The following is a 26,552-nucleotide window of genomic DNA, read 5'->3' as shown; positions in this document are numbered from 1 at the left end:
CCGGACACTCCCAGGATTCTGGGGGTCCGGCTTTCAGAGCCATGAGGAGTGCCTTGGCCAAGTCTTCTTGCCATCTCTCCGGCTTTACCGGCACCTTCCCTGGGCGTGGAGACTGGGTCTTTGGCAGTTCCCCTGTCTGTAGGCAGCGGAGCCCCTGGGCCTGAGGTTACCCCCATTGGGGTTCCCCTCCTCCTGAGGGTTCTTGAGTTGTCTTCAGAGGAACCCCAAGGAAGAGATTGTGCAAGAGGAAGCACGTAGACTCCCCCGAGTCTATTACATCGGACACTGATCTTGATGATGCAGAGGGGTCCCCGTAGTCGTCCTCGGATGATGTCTCATTTGCAGACATCTTAGAGATCCTCAAACAACAAGGCGGCTGGATATCCAAACCCCCCTCTGCTGATGAGTCAGTGCTCCTCAAGGCCTTTGGGGCTCAGCCCTCCGCCTCCTGGGTGTCTCCGCCCTTCGAGCTTCTGGATTTAGTTTGTGGGAGGGGGTGGGAACATCCAGATACCGTGGAACCAGTCCCTTCTCGTCCTAATAAATTTTTGTCTGCCCCACCCGAGAAGGAGTTCCTCACTAAAGGCGTGGCTGTAGATGCCATGGTGGTGGCATCTGCTACACAACAGGACGTGGCAGAGGCTTCAGCGTCCGTCCATCCTCCTAATAAGGAGTCTAGGAGCATGGACAGGTGGAAGCGCACCCTGACTTCAGCGGCCTTTACTTTAAGGTCTCTGAATTATTTGGCACATTTTACCAGGCTTCAGAGGGATCTGGTCAAGGAGTTGTCAGATTCCCTCTCGGGTAACCTACCTGAGCAGCTAGCCCAGTCGGTTAGCTCTCAGTTGGCTATCCTTCGTCAATTTCTAACTCGTCCATGAGGCTCATTTCCTATGCGGCCGAAGGGGCGGTAGAGCGGCAGGCACAGGCGTGGCTCTCACGGAGACAAGCCTGGCTCCGCTTGTGTCAGTTCGGAGGCCTTCAAGTCTTCCTTCGCCGCGCTCCCTTTGATGGGTCCTCTTTGTTTGGACCTAAGGTTAAAGACACCCTTACCGCTGTGAGCAAGAGGGAAAAACTTTATCTGCCGTAGGTGCCCGTTATTCCACTCCCTTTCGGCCTTACCCCAAGGCTAAAGGAGGGGGCAAGATGTGGTTCCGTAAATCTCGTAAGTTTTTCCCCCAACAGCAGGAAGATTCCCCTTCCAGGGGCAGGGGGCGGGAAATTTTTCTGGGAGACGCCGTCCCAGAGGCGGCAGAGGGCCCCGCAATTCTGGAGACCGCGAGTCCTTTCGTGGCTCTTCAGCCTCCCACACATCATGAGGGATTGCCCGGCTGTGCTGCTCCGGAGCCAGTCGGGTGTCGTTTTGCCAAGCACCTAAAAGCCTGGGAGTCAATCACTCAGGACAGATGGGTGCTTCGGATCATTGCCGGAGGTTACACCATCCCATTCACATACACACCCCCACCATCCAAAAAAATCCCGGACCCACCACCCAGTCAAAGGGAAATGGCAGCCGCAGAAGCTTTAAAGCTGCTAGAAAAAGGAGTCATCCAACGGTCCCCACAGACCAGATCGGATCGGAAATTACTCCAGGTTCTTTTAGTGCCAAAAGACAGGGGACCTGAGACCAATATTGGATCTCAGCAGACTGAACCAATCCGTCACGAAATCCAAATTCCGAATGGTCACGTTACAATCCATTCTCCCATTGTTGGAGAAGGATGTTTGGATGTGCTCCATAGACCTCAAGGGCGCCTATTATCACATACCGATACATCAGGCGTCCAGGAGGTATCTGCGCTTCAGCCTGGGAGTCAGTCATTACCAATTTTGTGCACTGCCCTTTGGTCTCACCACAGCCCCCAGGGTGTTCACCAAGTGTTTGGCAGTAGTGACGGCTCACCTGAGGAGTCTTGGATTCCAAGTGTTTCCCTATCAGGACGACTGGCTCCTGACTGCCACCACCAGGCATCTACTAATGGACAACCTCAAAGCCACCATCTCCCTGGGTGCTACCCTGGGGATTACATTCAATTGGTCAAAGTCTGTCTTGCTGCCCTCTCAGCGCATAAGGTTCATAGGAGCAGAGATAGACTCAAAATTGATGCGTTTTCTTCCTGCGAAAGGATCCAAACTTTACAGGGCCAAGTTCAAGCTCTGATTTCAAGATCCAAAGCCCCAGCCAGGATGGTTCTACAAGTTTTAGGTTCAATGTCTGCCACGGTTCTTTTAGTTCCTCTGGCAAGATTGCACATGAGGATTCTTCAGTGGCTATTGTCAACTCAATGGTCCTTTCAGGACCTTCCCCTCAATCATCCCATCATGATTACAGAAACATGCAAACGGGACCTTCGCTGGTGGCTTCAGACATCCAATCTAAATCAAGGAAGTCCTTTTGTTATTCCCTCTCCAGTGGTCACCCTGACGACAGATGCCTCCCAGATAGGGTGGGGGGGGGCATTGTCTGGGCAGGTTAGTTCAGGGATCCTGGCTTCCAGACGAAACTCTTCTCCATCAATGTATTGGAGATGAGGGCGGTGCTTCTATCCCTACAGGCCTTACACAGGTTTCTCCCTCAGGGCATAATCGCCATCCACACAGACAACATGTCGGTGGTCTGGTACCTAAACAAGCAAGGAGGGACCAGATCTTACCCCTTTGCAGAGAGGCCATGAGGGTGTGGGAATGGGCGGTAGCTACCAGCCGTTTCTTGGTAGCGACCCACATTCCGGGGAAATCGAATATACTGGCAGACAGATTAAGCAGGACAATTCTCTCTCCTCACGAGTGGTCCCTAAACAAAACAGTAGCAGATCAGGTTTTCCGGAGATGGGGGACGCCGTGCTGCGACCTATTTGCAACTCCACTAAACACCAAGTGCAAAGGTTCTTCTCCTTGACTCCACATCAGGGAGTACCAGCTATGGATGCTCTAGCACAACCTTGGCCAACAGGGCTACTTTATGCCTTTCCTCCGATTCCACTTCTCTCCAAAGTCATTCAAAAGCTTCTCAATCGGGGTCCAATGATACTGATTGCCCCATACTGGCCTCGTCAGGTATGGTTTCCTTACCTGAAGAAACATGCGGTGGGCGATCTGTGGACTTTAGACCTAATTCGGACCTGCTAATTCATCAGTCGGGACAACAGCATCAGTCCCTTCGATCTTTGAAGTTGACAGCTTGGCTCCTCCACTTCCGACTTTAGTCAGAAGTCACACATTAGACCCGGAAGTTGTTCACATTTTATCTTGCCCACAAACCCACCACTAACAAATTGTACCTCAGTAAGTGGAAGAGGTTTGCTATCTGGGCTCAACTCAAGGGCTTAGACCCTATCACTGCTCCTATCCCAGAGGTTTTGAAATTTTAACATCCCTATTTAATCAAGGATCTTCTGTCTCTACTATTAAAGTCCAACTAGCGGCAATCTCTAAATTTCACGAGTCCATGGATCCTCCATTGATGAGCAGCAGACTATGCAAAACTTTCATTAAAGGTGCGGGTCTGTTGAGACCCCCAGTTTTTCATCCTCGCCTCCATGGGATCTAGATTTAGTGCTTCGTGCATTGACATCTTCCCCTTCGAACCGGCTGCTACATGTGAGTTAAAATATCTGTCTTGGAAAACTGCCTTCTTAGTTGCAATTACTTCTGCAAGAAGAGTTTCAGAGCTTCAAGCCCTGTCCATTAAACCACCGTACTTGATTTTCCACAAGGACAGAGTATCTCTTAGGCCTAATCCATCCTTTGTCCCAAAGGTCTGTTCTAATCTTTGTCTCCAACAGTCTCTAGAGCTACCAGTTTTCTTCCCAAATTTCTCCAATGAAGCAGAATACACTCTCCATAAATTGGATGTTCACAGGCAATTACGCTTCTATTTAGACAGGACTCAGCAACTTCGTAAGTCAGACCAGTTGTTTGTGTCCTTCTCAGATAATAAATTGGGTCAAACCATCACAAAAGCTACTATTTCCAAATGGATTAGAGATTGCATAACTCAGGCTTATTCTTCTTGAATAAGCAACTTACAACATCTATCAAAGCTCATTCTACCAGAGCTATGGCTACTTCTATAGCTTTTCATTCCAAGCTCGCTATATCGGAGATTTGTGCTGCGGCTACTTGGTCCAATCCGCACACTTTCATTTCCCACTACAAATTGGATGTGGCATCTAAAGGACAAGCATCATTTGGTTCCACGGTACTCAGGAGTGTTTTCCAGTGAGCCACCCAGGATTCAGGTGCTAGGGACGCTGTCCCATCAGTCAGAATGTAGGCGAGATAGGATCACATAACATCTTTTAGTTATGTACTCACCATAACTTCAGATGTTTGGGATCCATCTCGCCTACATTCCTAATACCCACCCTCCTTCCCCCTGCCTTGGAGATCAGAAGAGATTGAACGGTTTTGAGTTCTACTGTTTTATCTTGTTTCATCTGACGATGTTATATAAGCAGGGCGTGCATGTGTGCATGTATGCGGACAAACTAGATCTGGGGGACTGGCAGTGGTGCATCCTGGGATATAGTAAGCTCAGCCAATAAGAGACTTCGCTCTTTGGCATAAGCGTGCCGAGTCGGAGCCGAGGGATCGGCTCCGAACCCGTCAGTCAGAATGTAGGCGAGATGGATCCCAAACATCTGAAGTTATGGTGAGTACATGGATGGACCTTCTGTTATCAAATATGAAAGTTATGCACTTGTTTTAGAAGGTCCATCTACAGTAACCAACCTACCTTCCTTCCATCCCCAACAATTTACCTTATTGTCCTTTCATTTTCATATTTTCTGCCCTATCTTCTACTTTTTTTCAGAGAGGGTTGCATGATGGGAGGAGGTGGTTCAATAACAGCTTTGGACATTTTTGTCTGCTGAGCAGTCATAACACCTACTTTTAATTTTTCAAGGTTACTAAAGACAGACATTCTTACAAATTTGTTTTGGCAAGTACATAACTTTCATATGTTTGATGCATTTCTCTTTCTAGGAGGAACCTTTTTTTCTGTTCATGCTATTTTTCCATGTTACTGTATTTCAAAGTACTTTTGTGCTTGAATGATATGATTGTGTGTTGAGGTGATTTTGAGTTTAAGTACTCCCGTATATCAAATGCTAAGAACTGAAGTTTGCTATGCATCTCGACCTTGATAAGTTCAGTGTGCAGAATGACGGCTAAGAATGGAAGTAGCTGTGGAAATGTGTAATGCATCGGGATAGGCATGCTGGAGTAGGTCTGTAATAAGGGCACAAAGCCTTGGTCTTTTATATTATATGTAATTAGTAGCATTTTGCTATCCTGAAAGTGACATTCTCCATATGCTACCAGAAACTAGGGTGGAGGCAGAGATTGCCCCTCATGTGTACTGTAATAATGAACCTTTTAGTGGAGTCTTAATGCTCTGCTTTGATTATTATACGCTCCTGTAGAGAGAGCTTTGGTGCCACAGCTCTGTAGTCTGAAATAGAATCTTCTAGCTGCTGATTGATGTGTATTCACTTAAAGTTAGTGACTGCCATCTTGGTCTAGTCATGTGGGCTCACAGTGAGCAGAGTATTCACTTGTAGAGTTCTGAGACAGCTTCTTTACCTGCAGGACCTTACCCATTTGTAATGACAAGGATGTCATATCTGTTGTGGGCAAGTATCTGATACAACTCTACTGTTTTGAGGACATTCCTGAAGACTCTGCTTTTTTTTTCCCTACTTTGTCCCCCTCTTGTGACACATCTTCTCCATTCCTTGCTTCTAGTTATTCTTCTAGTAAATATTCAAGACATTATTGTTCTCCTGTCCAAGTGATAACTTTATTTAAGAGCTGTCAAAACTGGGGACCATGGGTAACAAGCTCCCTACAACATAATCAAGGGCCAAAGTGGGTGTGTCCGTACCAGACATTGACCTGAGTGTGAAGTTTAAAAAGCCATGCAAACTCCTGGAAGTCAGAGCAGGAAAAGGAGCTCCCAGCTGTTAATCCACTGCAGAGGACACCCTTGAATGTAATGTGGAGAGTATTTAATTTCTATATCTTCTTGAAAAGTTGTACTGTTAACCTGCGAGTATCAACTTTTTTGTCTGACTTTGAGCATCTCATTTTTTATTAATCTGCCTGTAGCACTAACATTTGACTAAAATTTTTAGTCAAATTGGTAAGGTGTGTGTGTGTGTAAGTGCGTGTAAGTGTGCGTGTGAGTGTGTGTAATACCGTACATTGGGCTACTTCTGGGTCAATTAACAAAGTGTTAGGAAATCCAGCTGAAATATACTTTTGGCATAGACTTTGGTATATATGCAAAAGAGAGCCTGACTTTTGGTACAGAAAATGCTGTAACTAGTCTAGCTAGCTGTCACGTGTTTTTATTTTTCCTTTTTCATTTCATCATAGCACATTACTAGTTAGCTGCACTATTGAGCACCTGCTTTATAGCTTCATGAGATTTGAAATTCTGCGGCAAGTGATAAAAATAAGTTAATCGGGTGTGTCACTGATTTTAATTAAGCCATTGTGTACAAACAGCATTTAAGAGTAAACGTGGTGTATCAGAAGTTAAAGGCTTTATTGCAGAAAGGTCTGATCCAAAGTTTGTTCCTGTGTCATGAGGGGTAAAGGAAAAGCAAAAGTAAATCCAGAGAGAGAAGTAAAATACCATAAACTTTACTGTGAGTGGCTTCTCTGTTATTGGATTATTTGCAATTTGCTCTCCTTTTGGGAGCACAGGCTAATTTTAGAAAAAGAGGTATAGCACTAGAGTCTGGAAAGATATTTAAAACCATAGCAAAAGTAGTTACATTTCTTTGTAGTTGCCAAATGTTTAAAAATTGCTTCTCCTAAATATTTTGCTTTTTTGTTCTTTCAGTATTGTTTTAGTGCAGTTCCTGGAGGATAGGCAGCCATCTGTTGTTGCAGTTATGGGGCATGCTGTACAGAAAGTAGAAGTACTGAGAGAAGGAGACAACAGTATGTCAGAGAAGCTGACTGCTTTATTGATGCCTGAAAGACAGGCATACAGTCAAAAACAACTGGAACAAAAGAAGCAGACTTTAAAAGATTGGCTGCTGAAGAATCGCATTCCAGTTACTGAGCAAGGCAGAAACAAAGAAGTACTTTGTGTAGCTGGGGTGTTAACAGTAGCCCCACCGTACAGATCAGAGGACTGCAGCAGTTCTAATCAAATTATTTTATCTAGGATTCAGAGCCTCATTCAAAGCCAGAACTGCTAACAGCTGAAAGATTGCCATTAATGGACAAAAATTAGACTACTGATTATGCAGATTTTTTACTGAATCTTTCTTCAAGGTGGTCTGTAATTAACAATATTAAATTTAAATTGAATTATAACTACTGACATTCTGTACACAAACAGCTTTACATGATGCTCTGGCGTGTTTTGCTGAATCTGTCGTACATTTTATCTTTTTGAAAATGCTTTTGTACATGGTTCAGTTCACTTTGTTTTGTTTGACTTGTCCCCTGTGTAGCAGTGCCACGTTATAAGAAAAATAACTCAACAAAAGAAAAAAAGGGTTGAAAAATGTCTGCTAATATGCCAGATTGTGCCCTGAATTTGCAATCCTTTATTTTACGTACTTATCACTTAAAATGGAAATTAGGCATTTCTGCTTGAAAAAAAAATGTTTTGTCTAGAGAGGTCGAATGGCAAAGTTCAAATGGCCTTGGCGCTGTCCAAGCAAATTTAATAAAATAAGACTTCAGTCCAGAATCATTAGAAGTTTACTAGGGGAGTATTGAAAGCATCAGCACTCAAATTTTGGGGGCTTCTTTTAAGCCATCTTAGTGGTAATTTTCAGTGTAATATTTGCAGAATTCACAGATGAAAATAGGCAACCTGCCAACAGCAAAGTGCTTAACTAGCAGAAACTAAATTTATTCATGCATCATTTGTATATGTAGTATGAAACATTTGGCTGAACATTTTGATTGTGATTGGGTTCAGACAGTAAATAGTGATTTTTTGGTTACTTGTATCATCCCAGTCACATTGCATACTGTTATTGTTGCCTGCCTGGTGGGTATTGCTGTTATGTTCTTTGTACTGAAGTACAACTGGCAGTGGATCATCTGTGTTTTCCTTTCTGAAATTCTTTTTGTATCAAAAGTATAATAAAAAATGTGATGGACTGATGTTCTGTCTGGTACTGGTTCTTGGCCTTACACAAGTTGTTCCCGCGACTGTGTATAGGATGTGGTGTTGGAAAGTTAATAAAAATGTTTTGTTGAATCTTTGTTAGGCAACTGAATTGATAATCATAAATGGACAGAATAATATGATTCTGATATGAAAAGTGTGTGTGTGTATTTTAGTCATCAGATAGCCATTGACTTTTTTCATCTCCTATGTGTTAACAAATACATACGAAAATGAGAACATGGGCCAGATGCTCTCAGGGTAAGTCTGTCCTCATTCCAAAAGACTTGCTTTCTGTGTAGGTGGTTTCCAAGACTGAGAGCATGTTTTTTTGGAGTCAGGCCAACATGTGAAAAAGGGTTTACCATCAAAATGTTGATCGCACATCGACAACACCACTAACGCGAACTCCAAACTGCGACTGTTGAAGACCAATATTCTGAACCGCAAAATCTCACCAGGTTTTGACCCATATTAGCACTTGTTTTAGAAATGATGATGAGAAATGATGATGATCATCGTGTTACACTGCTGCAGTCATTACACTTGGATTATCCTGCCGTCAGGCGATTCCCCATTCGGCCTGAGTTCCGAAGTCTTGGTCCAGCGTCGGTTGCTGTCGTCTCCTCCCTGACGTCAGTGTGACAGGGGTATATAAGATGCAGCCGACGCCGTTTTCTTCAGTTTTTCTTGCTGCGCGGTGCCCGAAGCAGAAGCAGTTTGCAAGTGCCGGTCGGCCGACTCCTGAGATTTTCATTCCGAATCCAGAACCAAAGTCTTCTACAAAGCTAAGTACCCCGTTGGGGAAACTTTTTCTTGCCTCAGACCGATGTCAGTAAAAGTTAATAACTGTATTTTATGTGGGAAGCAAATACTTCATAAGGATTTTCACTCCTATTGTATTCCATGCCTAGGCCCAGACCATGACGTCACTGGTTGTCGGTTTTGTGCTAGGTTTAACAAGCGTACTATTAAATGTCAGTTTGATTTTTGTCCTACATTATTTTGGCAGAAAATTCAATTACACCATGCCGTCGGAACTCCCGACGACAGGATTACATGAAAAGCACAAAGACAAGGACAGGCATCCGAGGCCCAAAACTGACGAGGCCTCTTCTAGGCCGGTCACCGGTTCTCCGGTTTTCAGCGAGCTGTCTACGCAGCCCCAACGACTGGTTCCATAGAACCACAGACCGCATCTGACTCCCACGTGGAGCTTGCTGGGCCTTCGGATGCTACATGTTTTCAGCCTACCGAAAATAACCCATCTGAGGGTATCAAAGTAGCTGAGCAATCCACAGCCTCAGAGGGTGTCTTCAGACCTAACCAATTAACTATTAAACCCTCTACCAAGTCTAAGGCCCCCTTAAAAACAAAGAAACAGATTCAGCATTCTCCAGCACAGGCTTCCATGCCTAAGAAATACTGAAAATGGCAGAAGACTTAATCACCCTGATCAGGGGATCCCATCCCCCTCCTGATAAAAGGCCCAGACAGGAGGCAGACTATGAATCTTCCGACAAGGTGTCCATTTCTTCAGATTCATCCTCAGACCTAGGATATTTCTTACCCCATTATGAGGATTCTGATGCTGAGGAATCAATTCCATCAGCCTCTCCGCCTGAGGACTACTCCTTTGGGGAGACATTACATACCATGAGGGAGCACTTCCATTGGGAAGGTCAGGATTACTCAGAATGCAAGAAAAGGCTCAGAGACTTCCTTTTATTGCCTCAACACAGACCCCTTGCTATTCCGCCAGTGTTGGATGTTGTGGACGATGTCTACACTGAATCCAGCTTAAACCCTGACTCCTTACCTCCAGCCCCTGTTAAACCCGATAGATATTAGAGTTCCTGACTCTCACAAATTTCTGTATAAAAGCCCTGTTGCTGACCCAGAAACTATTTCTCAGGGACCCAAAGGGATTAAAGCCTCATCAGCAAAAAACCCAGTACCGTCTGACGGAGATTCCAGAGCATTAGACAGATGGGGAAAGAAAGTATATACGTCTGCAACTTTAGCAAGGAGAGCCTTAAATTGCCAGTTTCAAATGCTAAAATATCAGCAATTTTTGATGTCTCAGTTAAAACAAAAAATGCTTCCAGATTCAGATCCTCCTAATTTTAAAGAAATGCAGGATTTATTGCATGCAGCTGAACAAGTGGGAAAGCATACTTTGCAATGTGGTTTTGATTCTTTAGGGGCCTCCTGTAGAGCAGCAGTTACAGGCTCTGTCATTAGAAGGCATGCTTGGGTAAAAGAACATACATTACCAAATCATGTTAAAGCAAAATGACTGGATGCACCTTTACAGCAGGATGTGTTATTTGGAGTTAAGGCAGAAGAGGTATTGAAGAAAATTGAGGATAAGGCGAAATCTATGCAAATGGTAAAGGATTTCTTACAGGTTCAGCCACCAAGATTTAGCAGAAATTGGCCAACAAATAATTGGTCCTTTCCGGCTACAGACAGACCTCAAAGAGGCAGATACAGACGTCTGAGAGGTAGAGGTCAACCACGAGGTCCTTACAGGCCTTGACAATGGGGTGCACCAGGCCAGAAAGAAGGGGAAGACAGGCCCCAACCATGTAAAAAGCAGCCTCAATGACTTCCCATTACAGCTGCCAGACAACTCTCTCTTGGCAGCCCCCTTGGGAGGAAAACTAGCACTTTTCCATCACAATTGGCATTGGATCACGAAAGACAAATGGGTTCTCAACATTGTATCTCAAGTTTACAGGCTCCACTTTCACACACTGCCAAGGTTAAAAGGAATGCCAAATCTGCCATCAAATCAATGGGCAGAGGCACAAAAACAAATTACAGCACTCATGGAAATGAGAGTTATTCAAGAGGTACCACCACCAGAGCAAGGACAAGGATTTTATTCAAGAGTCTTTCTGGTTCCCAGAAAGGACAAAGCCTGGAGGCCCATTCTGGATCTTTCTTCTCTAAACACATACCTGGATGTTCCGAAATTCAAAATGTTAACACTACAGCAGCTTCTTCCCATGCTGGGCAAGAAAGCTTGGCTCGTGACTTTGGACCTCAAGGTGGCATACCTGCATGTCCCTATCAGACAAAGCTGCATAAGATACCTCAGATTCATAGCAGGTTCAATGCACTATCAATTCTCTGCACTGCCCTTTGGCTTATCTACTGCGCCCAGGGTCTTTACAAAGTGCCTGGCACCAGTAACTGCATTTTGCAGACAGAAAGGAATTCAAATTTATCCGTACCTGGACGATTGCCTGATTCAAGCAGAGAGCAAGGACAATCTTCTAGAGCATCTGGCGTTTGTAAAATGTTATTAAGTTGCCTGGGGTACACAGTAAACGAAAAGAAATCAAAACTAGTGCCCTCACAAGAGATAATATTCCTAGGTGCCAGCTTGAACACAACGGCCCAGATGGCTTATCTCACGCCAGACACGCAAGGACAACTGACTCAGTACTTTCAATTGATGGCAACAAAAACCCAACTCCCTGCAAGAAAAATTCTGCGGGCCTTGGGTTACATGGCATCCTGCATACTACTAATTCCATATGCCAGACTGCATATGAGGAAACTACAATGGTACCTAAAGAATGTATGGTCTCAACACTGTCAAAGTATGGAAACACGTTATATCACTAATTCCTTGCCTTCAACAAGAGTTTCGATGGTGGGCTCAAGCTTGTCACCTCAACAAGGGACAGCCTTTTACTCAACCCACAGCCAGGCAAACACTGACAACAGATGCATCAGATTGCGCCTGGGGGAGCACACATGGCAGGAAAATGTATTCAGGGCAAGTGGCCCACAGAACAAAGGCATCTTCACATCAATCAAAAAGAGATGTTAGCTGTACAAAATGCCCTTATAGCTTTCAAGGACATGCTGCATCCAGGACAACTATTACTAAAAACAGACAACACCACAGTAATGTGGTACATAAACAAGCAAGAGGGCACTCACTCCTACCCCCTCTGCAGACAAGCCATGACCTTGTGGAACACAGCTCTAAACTATCAAGTTCATCTTCAAGCACAATTTCTGCCAGGAGAGAAAAACACACTGGCAGATGACTTAAGCAGAAACATCATGGATCCCCATGAATGGGAATTGAATCCACAAATATTCAGAATGATAACACAAAAATGGTGGAGCCTGGACATAGATCTGTTTGCATCCCCAATGAACTGCCAGCTTCAGAAATTCTGCACAAGGAGTTAGCATCCACAAGCATGGAAAGTGGATGCCCTCTCATTCAGCTGGAAAAACCTACAAGTATACGCTTTCCCTCCACTACCTCTTCTTCCAAAGGTTCTCATAAAAGCCAGACAAGAAGAGATAAAGATGATCCTGATTGCTCCAGACTGGCCACGCCAGCACTGGTACCCAATCTTAAGGAATTTAGCAGAAGAACCACCCTGGATATTGCCTCGAATCCCACATCTGCTGACTTAACACAACAATCAGATACTTCACAGTCCGCTACAGACCTTAAACCTAGCTGCATGGAAAATTCCTTAGTCAAGCAAGCAATGCCTCTCCCCAAAGTTGTCATTCTGGAGGCCAGAAGGCCTAGTACCAGGAAAGCCTATTCGGATAAATGGAAGAGATTCTGTGCCTGGAACCAGGCTTACAGCCTTGACCCTCTTGTCCCAAGCATTCCTCAAATTCTACAATATTTAACTGTGATGCTGGACAAAGGTCTCTCTTTTTCATCCATCAAGATCCACGCCTCTGCCATCTCTGCTCACTACAACACGGATCCTCCAATTTTCTCTAATCCATTGCTAAAACAGTACCTCAGAGGGGCTAAAAACACAAGACCACCCCGTAGAGCACCTACTCCAGCTTGGGACCTCAACTTTGTTTTGGAAAAATTAACTTTGCCTCCCTTTGAGCCAGCTAACACAGCAGAATTGAAATATATTTCTTGGAAGACTGCTCTGCTCCTGGCAATAACATCAGCTCGAAGAGTTTCAGAATTACAGGCACTAATGGCAGTGGAACCTTTCCTCATTTTCTACCAGTACAAGGTGTCCTTAAGAACTGACCCTACATTTATGCCAAAGGTGGTTTAAGTCTGGCTCTAAACCAAACTATTCACTTGCCAACTTTCTATCCAAAAACCACAGAATAAAGGGGAGAGACTACTAAATTATTTGGACATTCACAGGCAGTTACGCTTCTACTTGGACAAAACCAAAGCTTTCAGAAAATATGAGCAATTACTGGTAGCATATGCTGCAGGAGCACAGGGAAAAGCCATTTCAAAACAGACCATTTCAAAATGGATAGGACATTGCATACGTTTCTGCTACACACACCATGGGAAACCTGTACCTAGCAGCATTAGATCTCACTCCACCAGGGCAACAGCCACTTCAACTGCCTACCTCAGAGGAGTGCCTACCAAGGATATTTTGGAAGCAGCAACATGGAGTTCTGTGCATACCTTCACCAAGCATTACCATCTGCTTTTATACTCTAAATCCATAGCTGGCTTTGCCACTGCTGTGCTGCAGGGCCTTATAGCCACACCTAATGCCTTATAGAACCTGCCACCCTACCTCAGCTTTGGGATTCTCAAGTGTAATGACTGCAGCAGTGTAACACGATGAACATAGTACAGTTTTGTACCTACCATAAATGTAGATGTTAGAGTGTATAGATTGCTGCAGTCCAGGTTACCCTCCCTCCTTCCCCTCTTGCTTGCTGGTACGTACCTATGCCTTCTACCCTTTACTACCTATGGGGAGTATTTGCTGATAACTGAAAGTTGTTGTTTGCTTTTCTTATGTATGTTGTATTAGCAATTTGAATTGCTTACCTTTTGGGGGCACCTGACATCTGGGGCAAGAAAAACTAAAATGGCGTCGACTGTATCTTGTATAACCCTGTCGCACTGATGTCAGGGAGGAGGCGACAGCAACCAATGCCGGACCAAGACTTTGGAACTCGGGCCAACTGGGGAACCGCCTGACGGCAGGATAACCCAAGTGTAATGACTGCAGCAGTGTATACACTCTAACATCAACATTTATGGTAGGTACAAAACTACTTTCGGTGTTTTTGCAACTTTCTGAAAAATCGGCATTACGGATTTTGAGTAAAGGTGTCGACAATATGCACATTCATCAATCTGAGATCGACACTTTGATGGTAAAACATGAAAAAGACAGTGCCATTAGTCTTATTCTAGAAATGGCCACAATTGTATCTTTGTTTCCCTTGGCTTTCTGGTTCTAAAATACGTAAGTTACATTAGAGGACCTGTATTTGTCAAGTTTAAAATGTGTGTTTGTGGTATGTACTGTATACTAAGCAGCTGTTGAAGATGTTCATCGTGGTACCCTACTGCAGTCATCACACTTGGGTTATCCTGCCGTCAGGCGGTCCCGCAGTCGGCCCGAGTTCCAAAGACTTGGTCTGGCATTGGTTGCTGTCGCTTCTCCCCTGACGTCAGTACGCCAGGGGTATATGAGGCACCCAACGCCATTTTCTTCAGTCTTTCTTGCCGCGTGGTGCCCGAAGCAGTAGCAGTTCAGTTTTCGAATCGAATTTCAGTCCAAAGTCTTCAATAAAGCTAAGTACCCCATTGGGGAACCTTTTCTTGCCTCAGTCCGATGTCAGAAAAAGTTAACAATTGCATTTCTTGTGGGAAGCAAATACCTCATAAGGACTTCCATTCTTATTGTATTCCTTGCCTAGGCCCAGACTACAATGTCACAGGTTGTCGGCTTTGTGCTAGGTTTAATAAACAAACTATCAAACGCCGTTTTGACTTTGCATGACATTACTTTGGTGGGAAATTTAATTATATCATGCCGTCTGAGCAGCCGATGACTGGCATGCATAAAAAACACAAGGATAAGGACAGGCAGCCTAGGAGTAAGCCAGATTCCGAGGCCTCTGTTGGGCCTGTTGCCGGTTCTCTGGTTTTCAGTGAGGTGCCTACGCAGCCCCTGACGACCGCAGAATTGGAGCCCCAGACAGCTGCGGATTCTCAAGCGGAGTGTACTAGGCCGTCGCAGCCATCTTCATTAGGCCCTTCTGACACCGGAGCAGAAGGAGATCCTGGTGCAGTAGAAACACCTTTGGTTGCTGAAGGTGTCTTCAGACAGACTACACTCACCATTATATCTTATGCTAAGCTTAAAACTCCATTAAAACCAAAAAAGACTGTACATCAGTCTACAGTTCAAAGCCCCATGCCTAAGAAACAGATGCTTAACATGGCTGAAGATTTGATTACCCTAATCAGGGGTTCCCATCCCCCTCCAGATAAAAGACCAAGACAAGAGGTGGATTATGCTTCCTCTGACCAGGTTTCAATTTCCTCAGATTCTTCTGAGGAACAGGATTACACTTTTCCCCCTTACGAAAACTCGGATGCTGAAGACTATTCCCTCAACATCTCCCCCTGAAGACTACTCCTTTGGGGAAACCTTACATACCATGAGGGAGCATTTCCACTGGGAAGGCCAGGACTACTCTGATTCTAAGAAAAGGCTCCAAGAGTTCCTTTTACTACCCCAGCACAGGGCCGACTGCGGGACCACCTGACTGCAGGATAACCCAAGTGTGATGACTGCAGCAGGGTGAACACTCGGAACATGTACATTTATGGTAGGTACAAAACTGTACTTTCTCTTGATTCTGTGTTGTCTGGGGCATTGTATAGTTCTGTAACTCAAGATAATAATTTGAAGGGAGTCACCCTATACCAGGAACAGGTAATAGAATTTTACGGAATCTCATTATCTCTTCTGAGCATAGCCCTAACTTTTCTCAGGACTTAGCAGGGCAGCTGAGTCTGGCCAGAGTTTTCTGGTGCAGCAACTCCAGCTGTATAACAGATGTGGTATTGCTGTCAGGGAGCCATGTTGACAATTTCCTCCCATCATAGACAATTATTACAGTGTTATGCCTGTCTTACTACACTGTATGCCAAATATTTACTTCACTAGGAATATTATTCCGTTCCTATTCAGTTTTGTTACTTTTGTCTTTGAATACAAATGTATTTAGTTATTGCAAGACTTAAGTGATTGATTGTGCTGCCATTTGTGTCCCTTTGTGTTGAAATTTGCTGCAGATTAAAGAAAACATACCTTTCCACTACAAGCTGGGTATCCCATCTGTTTCATCATCAGAATGCTGAACCACTTGACTCAGAATCAGGAAATTCAAACACTAGTTTATTAAACTATATATTTCCAGTGAAAACAGTGAAGTAAAAACTACATATTTTAGAATTAGAAAGCCCACTTCACATGACAAATGCATAATTACTACCAAACAGTAATGAGAAGAAAAACACACTTCACATTATCTTTAAGACCAGAAGCAGAGAGGCCTTAGTAGCTTTGAATAAGTTCATGAAAGTCAGAGAGAGTCTTTTATGATGCAGAATTTTCTTTTTGGAATTTCAGAAGCAACTCAAGTCTTTCCAATACCAGAATTAACTTTTATCGTCCCTCTTCATACTAAAGAGGTGGGTGCAACTCTGGCAATTACAGGTCCCACAATTGTTGTTTGGCCTTGAACCATTGCAGGAAGTCTTATTTGCCCTGTGTATAACGACTCATCTTGATTTCCTAAATATATTGCATTGAAATTCCCAGAAAGAACTTAAGTGGTTCAGGCTTCTTGCAGTACAGTTTCAGTTACTTCAGTATGTCTAAATGTCTAGGCAGTGAACAAACATTAGTTTGTCTGTTATTTTTCCTTTCAGAAAAGAAGTAAAAGGCCTACCTCTCTCACATATTCCTACATTAAGAAAGATTTCTTCATGCTGCTGTTTTAATTTCACTTCTAGAAATATTTGAATCTCTTCTGATCCACCGCAGTATTTAATGAATTTTGTCTGAATTTCTGAAATGGAATATTAAATCTGAAGTAGTTAACTTCATTTGTCCATCAACCTATGGGTTATTGGATCCATATCGGATCCGAGCCGGCTGCTTCCAACAGCTAAGATCCGAGCTCCAAGTTCCTCCCCTAACCCGTAATCCCCTGCTATCCCTTCCTGACCTCAGATCTAGTTTGCCGCGGTTCTCTCAGCAGCTTGATCAAGCTTCCAGGCGTAGTGGTGTCGATTTTGAGAGAAAAATCCTTTTTCTTATCATTTTAAACAAATAGTTATTGTGTGTGTGAGTTAGCTTAGTTTCCCACTAGCATTAACGTGTTTTTTTTTTTTTCTAGTGTCTAGTTACCTTTTTAGTGTTTTCCTCCCCCCTCGTGTACGCGTTAGAGTGTGTGTGTGTTTTGGGGCTTACCGAGTGTGTTTTCTTATAGGTATGGCGGAGGCACCCAAAACCTTCTTTTCAAAGTGTACCGAGTGTGGCCATAAGATGTCCCCAACGGATGGCCACACTCGGTGCGTTTTATGCCTTGGGGTTGAACATCTCTCCACCGGCTGCACTATTTGTGCAGCGTTCAACCCCAGGGCCCTCAAGGACCGGAGGTCGAAGCTGATTCTGGAGGGACTTCTGCCCCCGGACCCGGCTTCATCCTCCCGTCCTTCCGTGGCATCTGCTGCGGCAGCGCCACCTACTATTCCCCCTCCCCTGGCTGGGACTCAACCTCCCACCTTGGGCCAGGAGGAGAGGGACACCAGAAAGGAGAAACGCCGGGAAAAGCATCACAAGCGGCGGGCCGACGCTTCTGCATCGGCCCCGCCAGCCAAATGGGTTTCAACTCCTAGGGCCTCCGAGTCTTCTCCTTCCTGGCTCCGATCTCCCCACTTTTCACCGGGGCCGGAGGAGGAGGAGACCCGGTCACCTTCGAGGTCATCGAGGTGGCACTCCCGGCCCGCCTCGCCCTCATCAAGGTCTACCCGCAGCATGTCAGATGCAGACTTGGACCGGATGATGCGCAGGTTTCTCTAGGCCCAGCTGCAGATGGGAGTGCTCTTGCCTCCCCCCCCCCCCTCCGAGGGGGAGTTTGACCCATTCCAGGCCCCCGGCTTCAGCTACGGCTCCACCCCGCACTCCCTCTCAGACGGGTCCGCCTACCATCACCCGACCCCAGGGACAGCCTGCTCAGACGTCCCAGATAGTTCCATTGCTGGAACACGATGTGGTTGGTGAGGCCTCCTCGGACAACCCCCCCCCCCGAGGAGGTTCCTCACAAACGCAAGTGCAAGAGGAGGCACTTGGACTCCCCTGAGTCCTTGACAGAGGACACAGATTTGGAGGAAGGGGAAGGTTCCCCAAGGTCACCCCCTGAAGACGTCTCCTTCGGAGACATCATGGAGATGCTTCAGATCGGGGGGGTGGTCTTCCCCAAAACTTTCCTCTGACAAGTCTGCGTTTCTGGAGGCATTGGAAGCAGGCCCGTCTACCTCTTGGATGTCCCATCCCGCCAATCCCGTGGTAGACCTGATTACTACCAGGGCATTAAAGGAACCAAACACTGTGGATCCCATCCCAAAGAGGCAGGACAAAATTCTTAGCCCCCCCTTCGGACAGGTCATGTTGGAGCAAGGGAGCCCCAGTAGATGCCATGTTGGTGGCGGCCACCACCAAAAAGGAACTGGCCCAGGAGAGTTCCTCGGTCCATCCTCCAGACAAGGAGTCTCGGACGATGGACCGTCTGAGGAAGTGGGTGTTCGCTTCAGCTACCTTTTCTGTGAGGTCGCTGAATTATATGGCACACGTCATACGGCTCCAGCGGGATCTTATCAAATTATACGCTGGGTCGCCCCCAGAGTCCATGTCGGCGGAGGACAAGAAAGTGTACTCTACCCGGATGGCCACTCTCAAATCTGTCTCCACTACCTCTATGCGGTTACTGTCCCATGCCACGGAAGGGGCCGCTAGATCTAGCGGAGTGGGTGTCGTCCTACGGCGACAGGCGTGGCTCTCACTATGATTTCGCGGAACCCTTTAAGGCATTCGTAAATGCTCCGTTTGATGGGTCTGCCCTTTTTGGCAAGACCGTATGCGACACACTGGTCCAGAGCGAAAAAGAATGGAAGACATTGTCTGCCATCGGAGTCCGCTTCTGTGCTCCCCAGAGGTCCTTCTCCAGGAACCAAAAGGGACACTATGTGGTTCCGGAAGTCTCAACAGTCTCGTTTCGCTCCGGACCCCTCGTCCTTCAGAGGCAGAGGAGGACAGGGTTGATGCTGCCCCAGAGGCAGAGGGGGCCCAAAGAACTTTGGGTCCAGAGAACCTTTCTCTGATCGGCCCATGCAGCAACCCTGAAGGGTTGCCCGACTGTTCCACTCTGGAGGCAGTCGGGGGGGCGTTTCTCGAGGCACCTGGCAGCTTGGGAGTCCATTACAACAGATCGCTGGGTGCTTCAGACCATATCCAGAGGCTATAAGATTCCTTTTCCTCAATCCCCCTCGCAGTCCCCGCAGCCTCCCCAATGTCCCACCCAATCAGAGGGAGGCGGCAGCCGAAGAGATACGCTGGCTGCTAGAAAAAAGAGCAATCCAGCACGTCCCCCCCGACCAGTCCGGGTCAGGCTTTTACTCCAGGATGTCCTTCAAGGATGCATCTGCAGTCCTAACAAATGGGTTGTCCTGCCTCAGGCAGCCCTTCGGTCGGCCAGATTCCAAAGTCTGGGTCTGGCCTCGGCTGATGTCGCACTTCACCCGACGTCATAGCTGCTGTTAACCGGGTATAAAGGCATCAGCCGACGCCATTTTCCTCAGTCTTTCTTGCCGCGTGGCACCCGAAGCAGAAGCTGTTCGCAAGTGCCGGTCGGTCAGAACCAGAGATTGCTACTACCGAAGACTTCTAAAAAGCTAAGTACCCCGTTGGGGACTCTTTCTTGCCTCAGCCGATGTCAGAAAAAGTGAATAACTGTTTAACTTGTGGGAAACAAATACCTCATAAAGATTTCCACACTTACTGCCTACCTTGTTTAGGCCCAGACCACGACGTCGCAGCTTGTCTTGCCTGTGCTTCCTTCAACCGACGGACACTTAGATGTCAGTCGGAGTTTGCAGAGGAGTTTTTCGGCTCTGCTTTTGCTTATAACATGCCGTCGGAGACTCCGACTTCACAATTAGCTAAAAAGCGTAAGGAAAAGGACCGACACTCGCGGTCCGCGGTTTTGGACGAAACCGCGGTTAAGCCAACCGCGAGTGTCTCTGTTTCGGCTGAAACCGAGTCCACGGTTCTTCCTTCGGCCGAAAGCATGCCTCCTACTACCGAGGCCTCATCCAGCATGGCTGAATCTGCTACTGAATTTCCACCTGCTCTTGCAGGTTCTCAGGATTTATCAGATATATCCCCTTAGATATATCTTCTCCTGCACGTGGAGCTGCTAGGCCCCCTGCATCCATGTCAATTAAGGCCTTTGCCAGGGCTAAAGCAGCTAAACCCCCCTCTCACAGGCCTAGCTCTAGTGCTCAAATGCTTAGTCTAGCAGAGGATCTCATTTCTTTGATCAGGGGATCCCAGCCTCACCCTGACAGGGCCTCTCACCCCCCTCCAGAGAAGAGGCCTAGAGCAGAGCCCCCTGAGCCAGTTTCTACAGATTACTCCTCTGATGATTCAGAAAATACAAACCCTCCAGAAGGCCCTTATTCTCCATACGAGGACTCTGATGCAGGAGACCCCATTCCTTCTGCCTCTCCTCCTGAGGAATTTTCTTTTGGGGAAACCTTGCATGCTATGAGAGAACAATTTCAATGGCAGGGCCAGGATTTTTCAGACTCTAGGAAAAGGCTTAGGACCTTTTTACATTTGCCACAGCATAGGCCTTTAGCCATTCCTCCAGTACTTACTGTTGTGGATGATGCATTTAATGATGCTTGTACTGCTCCTGACTCTCTTCCTCCGGCCCCTGCTAAGCCCGACAGATACTACAGGGTTCCGGACACACATTATCACTTGTATAAGGCTCCTATTGCAGATCCTGAAACTATTTCACAGGGCCCCAAAGCTGTAGCAGCTGCCTCTGCCAAAAACCCCCTCCCCTCTGAAAGAGAATCTAGGGCCTTAGAGAGATGGGGTAATAAGTTTATACTTCTGCTACTCTTTCGACTAGGGCCTTAAACTGCCAATTCCACATGATTCAGTATCAGGAATTTATGTTAGATCAGCTAACTAAAAAACTGTCCTCGCCTGAACCTTTAGACCGAAAGTCCCTTCAGGAAATGGTACATAACATTCAGCAGGTCAGTAATCATTCCTTAAAATGCGGCTATGATGCACTGGAGGCTTCCTTTAGATCAGCTATGACTGGTACAGTGATCAGAAGGCATGCATGGTTAAAAGAGCAATCCTTACCAGACCATGTAAAGGCAAAGCTCCTAGATGCTCCCATGGAAAAACACAGTTTGTTTGGCTCCCCTGCACAGCAAGTGTTGAAGGTGGAAGAGAAGGCAAAATCTGTCCAGACAGTCAAGGATTTCTTACAGGTCCAGCCTCCGAGGTTTAGTAGGAACTGGCCTTCCAAGAATTGGTCCTTTCCAGACACCAACAGAGCACAGAGAGGCAGGAATAGGCGCCCAAGAGGCAGAGGTCAATCCAGAGGTGCCTACAGGGGACATCAGTGGCAGCCTAACAACCAGAGAAGTACTGCCACAGATCCAGCCACTACCACTTCCACAGGACAATCACAGTGACTTGGCTCTGAAACCGCCTACCAGGGAACAACTAGAAGCACCCTTAGGCGGAAAGCTAGCCTTATTTTCAGTAAACTGGCATTACATTACAGGAGACAAATGGATTTTACAGACAATAGACAAAGGTTACAGGTTTCACTTCCATACTCTACCAAGGAAGAGAGGAATGCCAAACCTACCTCCAAATCAAAAGACAAACGCTCTAGAGCAAATAGACCACTTACTAAGGATGAGAGCTATAGAAAAGGTACCGTCTATGGAACAAGGGCAAGGATTTTACTCCAGACTTTTCCTGGTGCCAAGAAAGGAAAACCAATGGAGACCTATTCTCGACCTGTCCACTCTAAACACACATCTCATTGTTCCAAAATTCAAGATGCTGACCCTACAGCAGCTTCTTCCCGTGCTGGGCAAGGAGTCTTGGATGGTAACTCTAGATCTCAAGGAGGCATACCTGCATGTCCCCATACGACCAAATTGCAGAAGATACCTCAGATTTCTTGCAGGATCAGAGCATTATCAATTCTCAGCATTGCCTTTTGGCTTATCTACTGCGCCCAGAGTATTCACAAAATGCCTGGCATCAGTAATTGCTCATTGCAGGCTTCAGGGAATTCAAATTTACCCATACCTGGACGACTGCCTGTTACAAGCGGACAACAAAAACAAATTAATAAAAGATTTGAGAAAGGTCATTCACCTATTGCAAGCCCTGGGATACACAGTCAACATAAAAAAGTCAAGGCTGATACCATCCCAAAGGATAACTTTCTTGGGTGCGGAACTGGACACATCAAGCCAAATGGCATTCCTCACACCAGAAAAGCAGAAGCACCTACCAATCTATTTCATGGCATTAACAACGCAGAACCAGCTTACAGCAAGGAAAGTCCTGCAAGCCCTGGGTTACATGGCATCCTGCATAATATTGATTCCACATGCCAGACTACATATGAGGAAGTTGCAATGGTACCTAAGGAATTTATGGTCTCAGCACAAGCACAGCCTAGAAACCCAAATTCCAATAATTCCATGCCTGAAGCAAGAATTCCAATGGTGGGCTCAGGCCTGTCAATTGAACAAAGGACTGCCCTTCCACAGCCCTCACCCAAGCCAGACTATCACCACGGACGCCTCAGACCTCGGTTGGGGGGCACACATGGTGGACAAGTGCATACAAGGCTTATGGACTCAAGACCAGCTGAACCTACACATAAATCAAAAAGAGATGCTGGCAGTAAAGCTGGCAATTCAGACCGTTTCTTCAACAGGGTCATTTGCTGATAAGGACGGACAATACCACAGTTATGTGGTATATCAACAAACAGGGAGGCACACATTCATATCCTCTATGCCGGATGGCAATGGACCTCTGGAATGTGGCCCTGAACCTCAACATTCAGCTCCAGGCAATATTTGTACCAGGAAAGGAAAATATACTAGCAGACATCTTAAGCAGAACTACCACTGATGCCCACGAATGGATGCTGCATCCAGACATCTTCAAATCCATTACAAAGAAATGGGGACTACCAGAAATAGACCTATTTGCATCCCCACACAACCACCAATTGAAAAAATTCTGCACAAGGACATAACCACCCACTAGCTTGGAAGGTGGACTCCCTATCTTTCAGTTGGGAAAACCTGACAGCATATGCATTCCCACCTCTTCCTTTGATGCACAAAGTGCAACTGAAGATCAAAGAAGATCACCCGAGGATCATCCTGATAGCTCCAGACTGGCCGAGGCAGCATTGGTACCCACTACTGAGGAGTATGGCTCGGGAACACGCATGACCTCTACCCCTAGTTCCTTTACTGCTAACACAGAACAACTTCAAAATCCTGCATCCAAACTTGAAAACACTGCAGCTAGCTGCTTGGAACATTGCATAAGACAAAATAACCCAGATTTATCTCAAAGGGTTAATTATCTTGGAGGCTCGCAGACCCTCAACAAGAATAATTTATTCAGCAAAATGGAAAAGATATCTCATTTGGAGTGCAGCAAAAGGAGAAAATGTATCACTGGCAAACATAGCTAACATCCTGGAATACTTAGCAGAGCTTTTCCACAATGGCCTGTCCTACTCCATTAAGATTCATGCGTCAGCAATTTCAGCAGAATACAACATGGATCCTCCAGTCTTTTCTCATCCTCTACTCAGGCAGTTCCTGAGAGGAATTAAAAATGTAAAGCCACCAAGGAAGCCACCATTGCTTACATGGGACTTGAACTTTGTGTTAGAAAAGTTGACACTTCCCCCTTTTGAACCAGCAGCAACAGCAGAATTACAGTACTTATCTTGGAAAACTGCTTTCCTGCTTGCAATTACTTCAGCAAGAAGGGTTTCTGAATTACAGGCATTAATGGCAGTACAGCCCTTCCTTATCTTCCATCAGGATAGAGTGTCCATGAGAACTAATCCTACCTTTATGCCAAAGGTGGTCTCCAGGGTATCATTAAACCAAGCAATCCACCTACCTACATTCTTCCCCAACCCACAGAACAGGGGAAAGACTACTACATACCTTGGATGTGCATAGACAATTGCGCTACTACCTGGACAGAACCAAGAACAATAGGAAAACTGACCAGCTTCTGGTAGCGTATGCAACAGGAATGGAAGGAAAAGCAATTTCAAAACAGACAATCTCAAAATGGATAGGAAATTGCATTAGATTTTGTTACTCTTATCATGGAAAGACAACTCCAGAAAACATCAGACCTCATTCCACTAGGGCTACAGCCACTACTACAGCTTTTTTACGAGGAGTGGCTACCAAAGACATTTTAGAGGCTGCTACTTGGAGCTCCGTGCATACATTTGCCAAGCATTACAATCTACCTTTATACTCCAGATCCCGAGCAGGTTTTGCCACTGCTGTTTTGCAAGGGATCTTAACTACACCATAATCTTCTTAGTACCTCCTCCCCCAGTTTGGCTATGGTATTCTACCCATTTGTTAGGACTGCAGATGCATCCTTGAAGGACATAGTACAGTTTTGTACCTACCATAAATGTAGATGTCCAAGAGGTATGCATCTGCAGTCAGGATTACCCACCCTCCTTCCCCTCTGTGGTACTCCTAGGGTATTTGCCCATCTTGTAGCTAGCTGGGGCAATCTATTATGGTGTATTTGTTTGTATATATATGTATATACATGTTTATTTCTATTTGTTCTCTATTGTTTGGAAACATTTGCATTTATCCAAATTTAGCCTTCCTAGAGGGCATCTGGGGCAAGAAACACTGAGGAAAATGGCGTCGGCTGATGCCTTTATACCCGGTTAACAGCAGCTATGACGTCGGGTGAAGTGCGACATCAGCCGAGGCCAGACCTAGACTTTGGAATCTGGCCGACCGAAGGGCTGCCTGAGGCAGGACAACCCATTTGTTAGGACTGCAGATGCATACCTCTCGGACATCTACATTTATGGTAGGTACAAAACTGTACTTTCTTCTTGGTGCCAAAAAAGATGGGGGACCTCAGACCAATCCTCGACCTGTCCTTTCTGAACCTGTCAGTAGCCAAAGAAAAGTTCCGGATGGTCACTCTTCAATCCATTCTCCTCCTTTTGCAGGAGAACGACTGGATGTGCTCCATAGACCTCAAGGATGCGTACTACCACATTTTGATGGACCGACTATCCAGGAGTTTTCTCCGCTTCCGGCTGGGAGCCAGCCATTACCAATTCAGGGTCCTTCCCTTTGGTCTCACCACAGCCCCCAGGGTGTTCACCAAAGTGTTAACGGTCGTAGCGGCCCACCTGAGACTCCAGGGAATTCAGGTCTTTCTGTATCTGGACGATTGGCTCCTGACCGCCCCCACCAGGCATCTACTTTGCACTGCCAGGGATTACTTTCACCATCTAGCTCCCTGGCTGGGGATTACGATAAACATTGAAAAATCTTCCCTTCTTCCAACTCAAATCCTAGAATTCATCGGTGCCAGATTGAACACCAACCAGCTTCTAGCCTTCTTGACTCCGGACCGGCTTTGAACTCTGAAAATCCATGTACTGGCCCTTCTTCAATCCCCAGCTCCCCCGGCGGAATTGGTTCTGAGGGCTCTGGGCTCGATGGCGGCAACCATCAACCTACTTCCCATGGCGTGTTTAAACATGAGAGTTCTTCAATGGACCATACAAGTCCAGTGGTCCTTGCTGCTACATCCCCTGAACTTCCCTGTTCCTCTCAGCAGGGTATGTTGGCTCCAGTCCCCGGACCTCCAGAAGGGGCGCTCCTTCTCTGTGTCCCCTCTTCTAGCCACGGTGACCACGGACGGCTCTCGCTTCGGGTGGGGGGGCACTGCTTGGGCAGGACCATCCAAAGCACGTGGAACCATTTGGAGATCTCATTGCATTTCAATGTCCTGGAGGTGAGAGCGGTGCTTTTGGCATTGCAAGCACTTCAAAGCCTTCTTCCCTTGGGGACAATTGCGATCCAGACAGACAACATGTCAGTCATCTGGTATATCAACAAACAAGGGGGGAACCAGGTCCTATCCACTTTGTTGGGAGGTCATGAGAGTGTGGGAATGGGCTATGTCCACCAACCGCTTTCTCATAGTGACCCACATTCCGGGATGGTCCAACATTTTGGCAGACAGACTGAGTCAATCCATCCTGTCACTGTACGAGTGGTCTCTGAATCAGAAAGTAGCGAAGCAAATCTACTCCAAATGGGGTCAACCTCGCTGCGATCTTTTCGCCTTTCCTTCGAACACAAAGTGCAGCGACTACTTCGCTCTAATTCCCCCACCAGGGGAATCCCCCAGGGACACTCTGGTGCATGTTTGGCCACCCGGTCTTC

At 46.1% G+C, this 26,552-nt stretch overlaps 1 protein-coding gene across 3 annotated transcripts in view; it reads left to right on the top strand.

Moving 5' to 3' along the window:
- The window catches only part of GEMIN6 (gem nuclear organelle associated protein 6), a 53,116-nt gene extending 44,973 nt beyond the window's left edge, over positions 1 to 8,143 (top strand). For all 3 annotated transcript variants that reach the window (XM_044065023.1, XM_044065025.1, XM_044065024.1), the window contains one exon: positions 6,857 to 8,143. In XM_044065023.1, coding sequence (XP_043920958.1) covers positions 6,857 to 7,220 — 364 coding nt within the window. In that variant the 3' untranslated portion in view covers positions 7,221 to 8,143. The remainder of the gene's footprint in view (positions 1 to 6,856) is intronic.
- Positions 8,144 to 26,552: the final 18,409 nt, after the last annotated feature.

This window comes from Protopterus annectens, chromosome 3.part0 (genome assembly GCF_019279795.1).
Source record: "Protopterus annectens isolate FY-2018-M chromosome 3.part0, PAN1.0, whole genome shotgun sequence".
NCBI lineage: Eukaryota > Metazoa > Chordata > Ceratodontiformes > Protopteridae > Protopterus > Protopterus annectens.
The sequence above is the reverse complement of the archived record's forward strand: the minus strand, read 5'-3'. Positions and strand labels throughout refer to the sequence as shown.